The following is a 14,196-nucleotide window of genomic DNA, read 5'->3' on the forward strand; positions in this document are numbered from 1 at the left end:
GCTGTCAGTTTAGACTTAGCATTGACAAAAAGCAGGTTTTGTCCTTTTTCTGAATTATTGGTAATTAATGAGTAGTCATGATACTGAAATTTAGGCTTTGTGAGTGGTCCATTTTGACTCTGCCTTCTCGGTAACCCATATGTGGCTTTGCATAACTTCCATAGACTGTGCCTTTGCTTTTGTTTACAATAGTAGCAGCATGATGGTAGATCCTCATTATTTCATTACTTGTTTGCTTTAATTCCTTTTTCTCTACTCCTCCTGTTCCACCCTTTGCATCTATTCACATACTTCATGGAGAAAAATGGAAGCAAACCTCTATTCAGTTATGTCATTTTTCTCTTTCCCAGACTTCATGTGGTTCCCTTTCTCAAAGGTAGAAAACACAGCTATGTCCAGAGCTGGAGTTAATGAATGTCTAGATTCTCTGTTGGCTTCAGCAGAAAAACTCCACATTTTTGGCTGTTTTTAGAGCAGAAACTGGTTTGCTTTTTTCCCAGAGAAAGCTTTATGGCATTCCACACTGCATTAAGAGTAACACTGAACATATTAAAAGCTTTGCTTTCTTATCTTCACACCAACTCCTATATTGCATTGCTTTGGCCCTTGCACAGTTTCTTGCAAGCAAAAATCTCTGGGACATTGAAAGCAGATCATATTTGATTCAGCTGATATATTATACTGTGGCAATATTTACTGATGAATATATAATGTGCTATCCTTGTTTATTAGCAATTTAGGAAGGTTCAGAAGAGATTTGGTTAATGCATAATTGAGAATAACTATTCCTTTTAGCAAAGAACCTTTGTTTAGTAGCAAATTAGGAACATTCAGACCAGGTTGGATAGTTAGAAAATTAAGATAAATAACTAAATTATTTTGAAAATTATATTAAGGGTCATTTTTGAGCTATAACTTAATCCCTAATCCTTAGAGTCTGGACAGAAGTTCGCTATGGAGTTCACAGTCGCAGCATGCAGACGTAACATGCCAACTGGCAGTACTGTCTTTCACCCTTGTGGTCCAGCCTGGCGTCTGGAAGACAGTGGATTCCAGGGCAAACCTGTAACCCACATGGACATGGTTATGATCATGTGTAAGTAGATTATTAGATGATCTCCTTTCATGCAGTGCTACACTTCTTTGCTGTGCGTAGTGCTGACCATAGCAGGAGGCAATGTCTCCTAACAGATGGACTTGGGGTTTGATCTAGTCTATAGTTTCTATTTTCTTATCAAATGACTGTAATGTGGTTATCTTTCTGTCTGTTTGTTATTCCAGGAGAAAAAAATAACTTTTTTTTTTTTTTTTTTTTTGAGTGGTGTTTCATGGAATCAGCTCAAACTGCCCAGAGTTTAAAGACTCTAAACCCAGAAAGAATCAATTTACAGATGGAAGCAGCATAACAGAATAAAGCATGTTACCTTCCAAAGTGTTTCGGAAACTGTAATTAGCCATTTTATCCATGGATCCAGATTCATACTGAGTCAGTGATAGGCAAAATTCAACTTCAGCTGAGGATGGGAGCCTTGGGGTCCTTGATTTGTCATTGTTCCCAGGATTTCGCAGTATAGGCCCCTCACTTGTGGCATTGCATAAAGCCTGTTGGCTGTTGTACTCTTCAGACCGAGTACAAATTACCTGTATAAAACACTTTCTATTAGCAAAGTTGCAATTGTAAAAAATAGAAGCAAACAAAAGAGGTACTTTGATTAATTTTTTTTTAAAGGAGCAAAGAAAATGTACAATGTAATAAGTTTGTTGCAAGAATCTATATTAATTTTTAAATTTTTTATATATGATTTTAATATAAGCTGGGCTATTTCATAGAAGACACCCCTCTACTACAGTGCACATTTTGAAATAATACACTAGTCTCTATCTGAAACTATGCATGTGGACTAAGGCATCAGTTCTCACTTATGCCCTTGAAAATTCACTGAGGTTAAATACCAATGCAGCAGGGCACAAACAGAGTTAAATCTGCAGTTGCAGTTGTTAAATGGAGGCTTTTTGGCTTCAGCAGACTACTGAACAAAGCCATAATTGCAGATTTTTCTCCCCACACAGTAAAAGGGGGAATTGTTGACTTGGAATATGAAAAAAAAAAAATCTTTTATTCTGAAAATATCTGTTTGTGCTTTGTCAGACTAAATGGGCACTTAGTTTCACTATGTCTTGATGATGCTATATGTACAAAATGGAAAAAGTGCTGCTTTACTTCAGAGGAATGTTGTGGGGATGAACATATATCACCAGCTGAGATACCATAGTGATGGGTATTGGGAAAGGGACCTTAAATAGACAACTAGATACAGATACTAAATACTGTCAGAATCCAGCATCATTTACATAAATGTTCTGGGTTCACAGCTAAAGTCCAGTTACCATGGCATAACAAGTCATTATTTGTCAGATGATCTGTGGAAGGTGCCAGTCCAATTTGAGACTCCTGGAAGAGCAAAGTAGTTCAATGTAACTTCAACTGATAGTCAGCTGATTTTGGCTGAGTCAAACTCCTTCACTTTTGCCATGGATTAAAAGTGCTCACACAGACTGTCAGTGTCACTAAGGTGCGGCTCAATATCTTTTTAAGCCACAATAACTTATTTGTTACCTAAGGACTTGGGTCCTCTGATGACCATGAGCTTTTACAGTAACTCTCACTGCATCCCCTGCTTGGCCAGTGATCGGAATGAGAGGGAGGATTTTTTTCATATTCTAGTACAATAAACCTACAGGGAGTTAGTACAAGTACTAACTCATATTACTACTTTATATGCAGGAACTTGCCTGACATAGAGTCAGGATGGATGATGGAGAAAAATATAATGACACAATGACAAACAGAAGATCAGACTAGAGGGTTTGGTGGGTGTGTGTAGTGGTAGAGCTGATGGGTCTATGAAAATGAAACAAAGCAACAATGGCTCAAAACTCCCACAAGTTGTTTTGTATCCCTTTCAGGTGAGGCTGAGGCTCTGAAACAGAACTGCTGTCTATTTTTTTGCTTTTTTTTCTGAAAAAAACACCAAAACAAATAAAATTCCAAACCACCAGAGATACCTTCAAAATATAGGACTCTGTGGTTAGCAGGTAATCAATGTGGTTAATGAGAACTTTGTGTGGAAAAAGAACAGGTCTTATTATTGAGTGAGACATCATAAGGGAGAAAACACATAACACTGAAACCTCCAGACTTCTTTCATCCTGGAGGTGTACTTCTATTTCATGGACCGAAACAATGAACAAGAAGGTGAGTGAAAGCAATCGTGTCTGCTGTGAATGGGATGGAAGAACATGAGATTCTCTGTTAGTGAAGGAAGTGAGTGCGAGATTCATTTCACCAGCACTATCTGTGTACAAATTACCAGACTAAAGCAACATTTTAGGACAACCTCTGCAGTCAAAAGAGAAAAGCATCTCCAGAGTGTGATTCAGCCCTCCTAAGCCAGATGTCTGGTAGGTGAGATGTACTTACCTCTAGGGGTGCCTAACTCTCTCCATTGACTAAGTCAATGAAATAAAACGTGTGGAAAAATCAGTGCAGAGACTGTCTCTGGACTGCAGTTAGCAAGGGAAGCAAAATTAAGAGTGTTCTACTTAATGCTCTGCTTCTGCATTCGGATGGGATGAATCACACTCTGGAGGCACGGATATGCTTCTGAAGTGACTAAAGACAGAGCCAAAGACAAGTTGCTTTGCTGCCTAACTAACTTTTGAAAGAGTGGAAGGAGATGAGATGAATCCTTTTCTACATGGTTTGACCACAAATTCTCAGAAAGCATATGACAGAACTGGTGATATAACCTAGATTTCTTAAGAATCTGGAATTCTTAAATGATAACTTTCCTATGAATAAGAATCTCATGAATAAATTATTCTCTCTTTTTTTTTATTTTTTTGAGGGGATAAGAAAGCTTATCAGAAATTTATCGTGAGAGACAGTTCTGTTAGCTGAAATCTGCCCTAGTCTGTTACAACTACTAAAGTGCCCTTGGAGGCTGTATGTAGTTGTCCAGCAGAGAATTTCATATGCACACTCCCCCCCAAAGCTCACTGAGTAGGTCAGGATTGTGCCTCTAAGAAGATCTTTCTAATAATCTCCACCAAGAAGGGAGAGGTAGCAACAAGGAGAGACCTACAGTTATAACACAAAGCATAGCTACAGTGCTGTTTTTATGATTATTTTGTGTTGCTGAGAGAGTTTATTCCCATTAGAAGGAAAATAGTGGGATGATGATTCAGGCTGAGGGAGATACTCTAGTAATTTCTTTGTTTATAAAAATCCACAGTGCTATGTCCCTAGAAGTGCATTAGTGAAGAAAACAAGTATGTCCTGGCTGGTGGAGCTCAACCCATTTCCCAGTTGGCACTTGGCTCAGAAACCACATACATGTGGATTTTCTGTTTAACCCTGTTTTCTATGGACATTATCTAGGTCCCTATCTTCTAGATTCTCTGCCCTGCCATCTCCTATTTTTTCATCTTCTCCCCACTGCCCTGGGGGTATATTCCTGTTGGGTCCTAAAGAGGAATCACATGCTGCCTTCAAGACTTACTTTTCAGATATTAAGACATGGAATCTTCAAGCATGAGCTCAAATATATCTAAAGAAAGAAACATTTCCTCTTCATTATATTTACCCATTTCAGTGGGATTTAATGCAACTGTTAATGTTATGAGGCTTATAAATGGTTAGAGTCCTATTTTTTTTTTCCATTTATGTCTCAGTGTAGCCCTCATTAAATATCTGACTAACCAAATTCATCCTAAACAGAAGCCAGATGACTTATAGCATGGTAACTCATGGTCAAGAAACTCCAGCATAAGGGGCAGGAATGAAAATGCTTATCTGTGACCTTCTGCTATTTGTTCTGAACTGAAAATTAAAATCTGACCATAAAATTAGCCAGGATGCTTTTCCAGAAAGGTGTAACTCAGTTAATATAAATTATGGGTCTATCCAGAAACTATACCAGGGGATCAGGCGCAGCCAGCATGTGTTCATGAAAGGCAGGTCCTGCTTGAACAACCTGATCTCCTTCTATGACCTCGTGATCCACCTGGTGGATGAAGGAAAGGCTGTGGATGTCATCTACGTGGACTTTAGTAAAGCCTTTAACAAAGTCTCCCACAGTGTTCTCCTAGAGAAGCTGGCGGCTCATGGCCTAGACAGATGTACTCTTTGCTGGGTAAAACACTAGCTGGATGGTCAAGCCCAGAGAGTTGTGGTGAATGGAATTAAATCCAGTTGGTGACTGGTCAAAAGCGGTGTTCCCCAGGGCTCCGTTTTGGGGCCAGCCTTGTTTAATATCTTTATCAATGATCTGGATGAGGGGATCGAGTGCGCCCTCAGTAAGTTTGCAGATGACACCAAACTGGGTGAGAGTGTCGATCTGCTCGAGGGCAGGATGGCCCTGCAGAAGGATCTGGACAGGCTGGATCAATGGGCCAGGGCCAATTGGATGAGGTTCAACAAGGCCAAGTGCCGGGTCCTGCACTTGGGTCACAACAGCCCCAGGAAACGCTACAGGCTTGAGGAAGAGTGGCTGGAAAGCTGCCTGGCTGAAAAGGACGTGGGGGTGTTGGTAGACAGCCAGCTGAACATGAGCCAGCAGTGTGCCCAAGTGGCCAAGAAGGCCAACAGCATCCTGGCTTGTATCAGGAATAGTGTGGCCAGCAGGAGAAGGGAGGTGATTGTGCCCCGTACTTGGTGCTGGTGAGGCCGCACCTGGAATCCTGTGTCCAGTTTTGGGCCCCTCAATACAAGAAGCACATTGAGGTGCTGGAACATGTCCAGAGAAGGGCAACAAAGCTGGTGAAGGGTCTGGAGCACAGGTCTTATGAGGAGTGGCTGAGGGAACTGCAGTTGTTTGGTCTGGAGAAGAGGAGGCTGAGGGGAGACCTTATCGCTCTCTACAACTGCCTGAAAGGAGGTTGTAGTGAGGTGGGTGTTGGCCTCTTCTCCCAAGTAGTCAGCGATAGGACAAGAGGAAATGGGCTCAAGCTGCACCAGGGGAGGTTTAGGCTGGAAATTAGGAAAAATTTCTTTAGGGAAAGGGTTGTCAAGCATTGGAAGAGGCTGCCCAGAGAGGTGGTGGAGTCCCCATCCCTGGAAGTGTTCAAAAAACAGGTAGACGTGGCACTTTGGGACATGGTTTAGTGGGCATGGTGGTGTTGGATTGATGGTTGGACTGATGATCTTAGAGGTCCTTTCCAATCTTAATGATGCTTAGTTTTTACTTTCATTAAAACTAATCCAGCCACCAAGCCAGGAAACATGAAATTACTATTCTACCCTTAATTGATTTAGTGGTGGACTTGGTGATGTTAGGTTAATGGTTGGACTGGATGATCTTAAAGGTCTTTTTCAACCTAAACAATTCTATGATTTTATGATTCTATAATTTGCCTTTTTATCAGTCACGTGATTTGTAAGTGGTAAGAGAAAATAAGTCAGTTAAATGGTTCTTTCTGGGTGTAATCTGCATAAAGCACACACAAAATGGGTCACATCATTGCCTTCTCTTCATGCAGCAGGAGGAATTTTTACTAGGAACATGCTATTTTAACACATGATTTTTTGTTCCTTTTCAGAACAGTCCTAAGCCAATTTCTCAGTTCACCCGGGATAAAGCTTCATATTCAAACTGCACCCAATGTCTGCTCTCCTGCATGCGTAAATTCCCTGGCTCCAGGGAAATTGTTAGGAAGATATTCTGCGAAAAAGCTTATGTAAATAGTTAGCAGAACAAATGCCAGCAGATGGCAGCCCAGAATACGCAGCATCGCTCCTGGGCCTTGTAGCACACAGCAAAAAAATCCCTCCGTGCACTGCAGTTGAGATCTTTAGCACAGCTCTTTGTATCGTTTCTCAGAAAACAGACTGCAAATGTGTGGAAGCTTTGCTGCTGTCTCACACCTTTTCGCAAATGGGAAACCCTTTTGTCTTTTAGTTTGCAACTGCTTGCACAGACTAGCCCCTATGCCTAAATAAAGTGAATTACGTTACAGGAACCTTCAGCAGCGTTCAGTCCTTTGTCTGTTATTTTTAAATTCAAAGCTTTGGGGGTTCTGGTGAAAAATTCTTTTTGGTTGCTTTCGACTTATTAGATCTGTAGTCACAGGAACATACAATACAGGTAATATATACCTGAACACTTGGGAAAAGGTGATTTTCTACAGTATTGAAAGAGCTGCTCACTTACAAAGTGATCTGAAGTTCCTTAGTTTGCTGCAGAAGTACAGCCACTGAAAGGGTTAACCCACACCTCTGCTTCCTTTATAGCTGGTGCCTTGCTCTGCATCTCTTCCGAGCCCACCGATCTGGAGTCCGCTCCCATCCAGAAACTATATCAGCATGTTCTCGTAGTGGAATGCTCCAGGTTAATATAGCCTAAAAGAACCACTTCAGACGACAGCCAGAGCAACCACATGACTTGCTTGTCTGTGGCGCCCATCCCAGCACTCCCAAGGGTGTGCTGTGGGCACTTCCTGGCCCTCCTTGCCACATCCCCATATCTCTGTTTGTCCTACATGAAGTCTAGACTCCTGAACTGGAGCCTTGGGTCCCACTATCCAGCCAAAAGACATTTTGCACTGATTCATTGCCTTTCTCTCTTTCTCCACTTATTCTCACATCCTTGCTTGGGAACAGGATTAAAGTGCAGTCCTGACACTGGATTTAAAACATTTGGCAATTGTAAAGAGGTTTAATTTTTACTCTTTTGGCTGCATTAGGGCCTGGCATAATCTAATCCTAATTAAGTGGCACCCAGAAGCCATTTACTCACCAAACTGAGAAAATGCAAGGAAATCCCCAAATAACCTACAAGAGAACAAACTGTACTTTGGGAGCTTGCTTTTATAAGCAGAACTTCAAAAGTTGCTGTACCTATAGCAGACCAAAAAGTTTCTAAGAGGCTGTATATATTTATATCTTGTTCTTCATGTATTCCTGAATATTAGCAGGAATGGAAAGGTAAAACATGCAGAGGACTGAATGAAAAGAAGAAAATTTGGAAAGCAAAGCTTCAAAGAATTTCTAAGAAACATCTTTGTGCAACAGGTCATTAATTATCTTTCTGACCCTTACAGCATATGCATTAACTGGAGGAGCTGTGAAACTCAAGCTAAAAGGAGATGAGACAAATTTGAAGTGATAGCACTGAAACAAACCCAGGGCCTTCCAGGTATTTTCTTGGCCTTCAGTAAAAGCTGGCTGAATTTCATCTCTTTGCTCAGAGGCAGCCTAGAACTGGGGGTTAACTTACACCCCACTCAGCACCTCAAAAAGGTGCTGGGGTGGAGTAGGAAACTGTTATCAATTACTGCTGAAATATTCATTAACACTTTCTAGTTTGGCAGAGTGTGATTCCCTGCTCTCTGGCTGTCTCCAGGCTGTAGTTAGTGTTGCTGTCTCCATGTCTACAACAAATTCCAAGGCACGTCTGTCTACAGGTAGGCTTCTTTTTGCAGTGAATTATTAACAAAACCCAATTTTTATGAAATTCCTTAGCTATTAATTTATACACCTCTGAAGATGTTTATCTTTTACACTACATGACTCCTGAGCAAGCATGGCCATATACTAAAGAACAGCCAAGCAACTCTGCTGTCACCCACTCACGATCCCATGGAAGCAGGGGTATTACTTTGAGGTTACAGTGACATAAAGAGGCTGAGGTTACCCAAGTGGCTGCTCCTGCTGTGCACAGATCCTGATTCCCTCAGGCTGTGATACTGAGGTGTGGCATGTGGAGACTTACCTCTTTGCAATAGGAAATGTTTCAAATTTATAATCCCTAAGCATATCATTAGGAGGCTAATCCTGATAAACTCTTATTTTACAGTTGCTTACTCCATTTGGGCTGTTGTTTTTTGTTTTACCAGCCTGTAGCTGGCACCAAAACCTATTAAGTCTCGATAAAAAATGAAGTCATTGGGTTCATGAGATACTCCGGCGTCCACAAGCACATGGATGTAAGACTTTGGCTGATTTAAGAATCAAGAAGTGTTGGCTTCTGGTGTTTGCATTTTTGAAAATTTCTTGCAATTTTTAAAGGTGGACATAAAGTAGTGCCTCAAACGATCCTCTCAGACTATTCAGCTAGCAATACAGCTCCCTGATACACTGTGTTTAGAATTAAATAACTTTGTCTGAATAGCTAAATTTTGTATTACTTATGAAGTCATATTTTCAGGTAATGGATCTAAAGTACTGTCATTAGTTCAGGAGCATTATATCCATTTTCTATTTGTGTAACTTGTTTCCCTTTTGTAGTAGCTTTGCATTTGTGTAAGCAGTTCTGCAGGGTGATACAGAATGAAGTGCTAAGGGAAATTCTCGGTGCTTGCAAGAAAGAATTGGCTGCAAGCTTACACCAGCACATCTGAGAGCAGACAGCTCTCCACATTATGCAACTACTTCTCTCAAGTCACTCTCCTTTTAGGAAAGACAAAATACAGGGGGCTAAAGTTGGTGGTATAGCCTGCTTGCCACAATAGAAAACCTAAAACAGCACTTATATTCTCCTGCTTTATTTTCTTCATCATCTGTCTAGCACTCTGTGGGGATCCCCAAACTCTAATGTTAAATGCCAGCAGAAAGATTCAGCTTTTATTTGCAGAAGCCTTTTTATGCATTTGTAACTTCACTGATTTCAGTTATTTCTCCAAATTAGTTCTGGTGCAGAGGAGAGCAGAATTTCACCTACTACTATTTAAGTGAGGCATAATAATTACTTCTTTAGCAAATCCATTATCTTGAATAATTGTAGAAATGGGCACTAAAATAAAAAACTCTCAAAATGTCATGGAAGATCTCCATTTACCACATAGCTTTCTGTTAAGTCGGCATGGAATTGCAAAATATAGTAAAGCATTAGTAGGTGTCATGCAGTCCTAATTCTGAATGCAGCACTTGAATCATCACAAACAAGTAACTGAAAATATAAGAAAATCCTTCCCACCTACCCTACAGTATAAGCCAAGCAAACAAATAAAAACACTAAATACTCCTGATAGTCTTGCTGGTAAAAACAGAGGCAGGAATCAGAAGTTTCACTTAGATGATAAACATGAGAAAAATGTGGACAGATAATTCACTCAGCTAAGTGGTAATAGCAGCGTGTTGAAGAAAAAGTAAGGCGAAAGCAAGAATTTCAGCATGTATTCGTGGGATCCATGTTGCCATGGCAACTTCTCAATGGAATAAAGTATTTTCTCCTTTCTTTAGGGATTAGAGAAAAGAGAGATTCTGTTCTGAAAATAGGCACTTTACCTTTTTTTTTTCCAATAAATCTATAACTATTTCCTAACATAGCAGGCATTGTTTTCTTATGCTTTGGAAAGAGACTTAAAATTCCTAAAACGACACCATTTTATGGATGTGTTATTCAAAAGATTTCTCTTGCCCTCTTTTTATTTTGAATACTTAATAAAAGTCTAAATTCCTTCACATTTCTGGATCATCCTCCTTTTTTTTTTTTTCTTCCTCTTGCTGTTTAGCTACAGAGCTTGGATAATCAGTGTATTCTGCAGCAGATCTATGGCTGTTTTCCGGTTCAAGCTAAGGTTATTTTTATTCCCTTTTGATTTTCTGGAGTGAGATTCTGATCTCTTACTTTGTGCTACTTGAAGGAACTGCATTGACTAAGTCATTCCATCATAAATTTGGATTCAAAGCTAATAAAGCAATATCAGTTTGCGTTGTATCTTCACCCCAAACTCACTGACTGAAAACGCAGATCTGTTCAATCTCTTTCATTCCTTCTCTAGATAAGGCAGCAGAGATATACATAGATAGAAGATGTTAAAGGGGAATAATACACTTTGAATGTAAAGTTATTGTAGCCCTGTTTTGGAAATTTTGATAGAAGTGTAGCATTTCCTGAAGTGGCTGAAAAATATAAGTGATAAGCACCCATTTTCACAAATTACTTGGCAAACCTCAGCAAAGGACTTAGGTGCTCGTAGATATACATGTTGACACTGAATGTGTTTTAAACATAGCACAATTTTTATTGCTGCACCTATTAAAGTTATACAGAAATATCTGTTAAAGCAACTTTTTTCAAAAAATATTGTCTTTATTTTCAGAATATATTTGTGGGAACTGACCTTAAATTAGAAGTTATAAACCTGAATGTTTCTTAAATATATTCATTATTTCTCATAAATTTTCTGGGTACTTATTACCAGGATGGAAAAATTCTAAGAATCTGGATATGATTAATAATACCTTTGAAAAAATGAGCTAAACATAACTATCTGACCCCTCCAGGTCTTTTAGAAAATTCTGCTAGCAACTTGCTCATTCCTTTATACTACCTGCCTCCTACTACCTTGGTTATCTCATCCAGTACACTGTATTGATAGCTCCACTTGACACATGTAGCCAGTGCAATTCTAATTTCATTTAATCCACTTTAACACTTGTACCATTTTCACATAAATCTTTATTCAGCTCAGTGCAGAACAGCATCAGATCCACTTCATTCTGGTAACACAGTCTAATTAAGTTAGGAGAGTTCATCCAGATTCATACTGCTAAAAATGACCAGAATCTTGGAAAATGGGGTGAAAATACATGCTTGTAGCTATGTCTACTTTATGGCTGTGTCTACACTGGTAAATTGAATGTGGCCAGGAACTTCCCTGGGCAGTGAGGCCAAATGGCATAAAATAATCCATGTCTATGCCAGTAAAAGCATCTTAACCTCCCAAACAGGGTGGCTGTATGCAAACATTCTCCTGGAAATGGTCCCTCAGAAGTACCTGTTTAGTGGGAGAACTAGTCTGGGGGGAGAACTAGTCAATACATACAAAACATGTGTCAGAGAATGTCCTAAAATAGATCTGTTACAGTATATAGGAATGTTTAAATTTATAGATATATACACAGCCTATATTGTTCAGAGGACACAAATCAAGACTAAATACACTATCACCAGCCCAGTTAGTTGCTGTTTTGTAATGCCAGAATATCAGAGAGCTGCTGGAACTTGTATCTCTTTCACTTTCCATTAAATCACTAAAACTGCCCAACCTTCATTTGGGCTGTTGCTACAGAAATAAATAGAACAAAGATAGATTTACACCAACATAATCATAGGCTTCAGCGCCAGAAGGGACTGTTGCTATTGTCATGATGGAGTGTGTCTATGGAAGCCAATAGACCTTTGTACCGTATTTTAGGTGATGTGGCAGTAATGAGCAGGAGACCAAAAAAAAAAAGTCTAGAAGCTCTCAGTGTTAGAACAGCACAGTACAGTTCAACTATATGAGAACATATCACCTTTGTAATTATGTAAATTTAGCTTGGTTTAATTGGCAGTGCTTTTAAGTGGCAGGAATAGCTACTGAGTTGACTACTTAGTTCCTTTGAGCAACAGAGATTACTTCTTATATATCTTTTGAACTACTGATGTGAATTACACAGCTGGTTCTTCTGCAGTGTAATGATTTATTTTGTTTGTTTGTTTGTTTTTTAATTTGAAAGCAGACAAGCTTAATTGGATAGTTCTTAATTCTTGGATGGAAGACGGCACTGGGAGAAGGTAGAGCCTCTGAAAATTCTTTGCTTCTATTTCCATCATCCAGTCATCAACTGTTTTTCAATGGTTGTATGCTAGCAATTTGTGTACATAAATCCTACTTTTTCTCACCTGACTGCTTCAGCAAACCCAAGCCTGTTTAGCCTGCTAAAGGCCATGTCTGGAAACAAAGGCGTAACTTTCCTCATTCCGCCTTAACTTTAGGTTCTTAATTAAGCAGCCTAAATTCTACAGTTAGAGAAGAGACAAAGAGACAAATGAACAGCTCTAAATGAAGATTAAGTCCACATAAAATCTAATTTACTCTCTGGTAGTGCTTACTTTCTCTCCAGGAATGTCTAAGGGAATGCAGCCTGCCTAAGCTCCCAGCTTGAGCATCTCACTTAAATGCCTAGAGTCAGGTAGTATAATTCTGGCACCACCAGGCTTCCCCTTCCCCTTCCCCTTGGCCTGTCCTTACCTGCCACGAGGAGAAAAATGATGCTGGGCTGAGTAAATTAGGGTTGGTGGGATGTCTGTCACCCATGTATTCATCAGTGCAGACCACACAGTCCTCTGCATCTCGCCAGTCCCAGTAGGGGATGGTGAAGTTCTCATCACCTGTTATCTTCTGGATCTCACGTTCCCACATCAGCAGAAAGACACGATGCCAAGGCAGAAAACCAGGGGCTTCGTGGGCAAAATCAATGTCCCGCCATACATTGGACCCACCTAAGAGTGTGTCTCGAGAAGCATAATAATGCATCCACACAAAGAGGTCATACACGTTGATGTTTCTGAACATGGGGTTGGAGCCATTGTTCATCTGAGTATATGTGCCAGTAGCAATAACATAGTCCTGGCTAGGGGTGTTCTTTGCCAAGTTAAGGTAGGCAAGAAACTTGTCCTTCTCACTGGTGGTGAGCTGGAAGATGTTTCTTCTTGTTCTCAGTTGCCTTTCAGTGCAGTTGAGTCCTGAGAAGCCAAACTTGCACTCCCCACAGTTGAATCCCATGAAGTTGCCTTCGCATTTACATGTCCGGTTGTAAAATACAGAGGGCCAGTCCTCTCTGTCATCCACTCCTGAGAAAGGGAACTGTGGTCCCAGTGGAGCCTGAGAGAGAAGGATGTTCTGGCAGGACCCTCTGCTGGAAAGCTCCCCACAAGGGGACTCATCTCCATCCCAGGGGGGACAACACTCCTTCCTCAGCAAGCTCTGAATGTTTGCACAGGCTCTGGGGAACTGCCCGCTGGACGGCTGAAGGATGACTAGCAGAAAACCCATGGCAAACAACGACATCCTCACAGAGCAGCAGGAGAGCATCAGTGTTACGCTTCAGTGCATGGAGTGCTCTCTCTGACCCCTCCAAAGTCCTGGATGTGAAAGAACTTCCTCCCCTCCACCAGGAATGCTTCACTGCTGACTTCTGCTACAGTGCACCCTTCAATGTCCTTCTCCATTCCTACCCTGGTTGCATTTACACACAAAATACACTTCATGGTTAATCTGATTATCACATGTTCTGGATGAAAGCCAAGTGACTTTTTCCCCACCCCCTACAGGTTTCAAAATACAGGCATTTATTATAAACTTTCATCTTCTGTCTAACACATGACTGCTTTCCTCTGGCAATTGGAGAGGAAGTAAAATTAGAAT

The 14,196-nt window shown here is 40.4% G+C and overlaps 1 protein-coding gene across 1 annotated transcript in view; it reads right to left on the bottom strand.

Annotated features, from left to right (window-relative positions):
* TYR (tyrosinase) overlaps positions 1-13,863 on the bottom strand; it is a 58,240-nt gene extending 44,377 nt beyond the window's left edge. The window contains exons 1-2 of the mRNA XM_075725476.1: positions 13,021-13,863; positions 1,425-1,641 (exon numbers count right to left, since the gene is read on the bottom strand). Of these exons, the coding sequence (XP_075581591.1) occupies positions 1,425-1,641; positions 13,021-13,863 (1,060 nt within the window). The remainder of the gene's footprint in view (positions 1-1,424; positions 1,642-13,020) is intronic.
* Between the last annotated feature and the right edge of the window lie 333 nt (positions 13,864-14,196).

The sequence above is a fragment of the Pelecanus crispus genome, chromosome 1 (genome assembly GCF_030463565.1).
Source record: "Pelecanus crispus isolate bPelCri1 chromosome 1, bPelCri1.pri, whole genome shotgun sequence".
Taxonomy (NCBI): domain Eukaryota; kingdom Metazoa; phylum Chordata; class Aves; order Pelecaniformes; family Pelecanidae; genus Pelecanus; species Pelecanus crispus.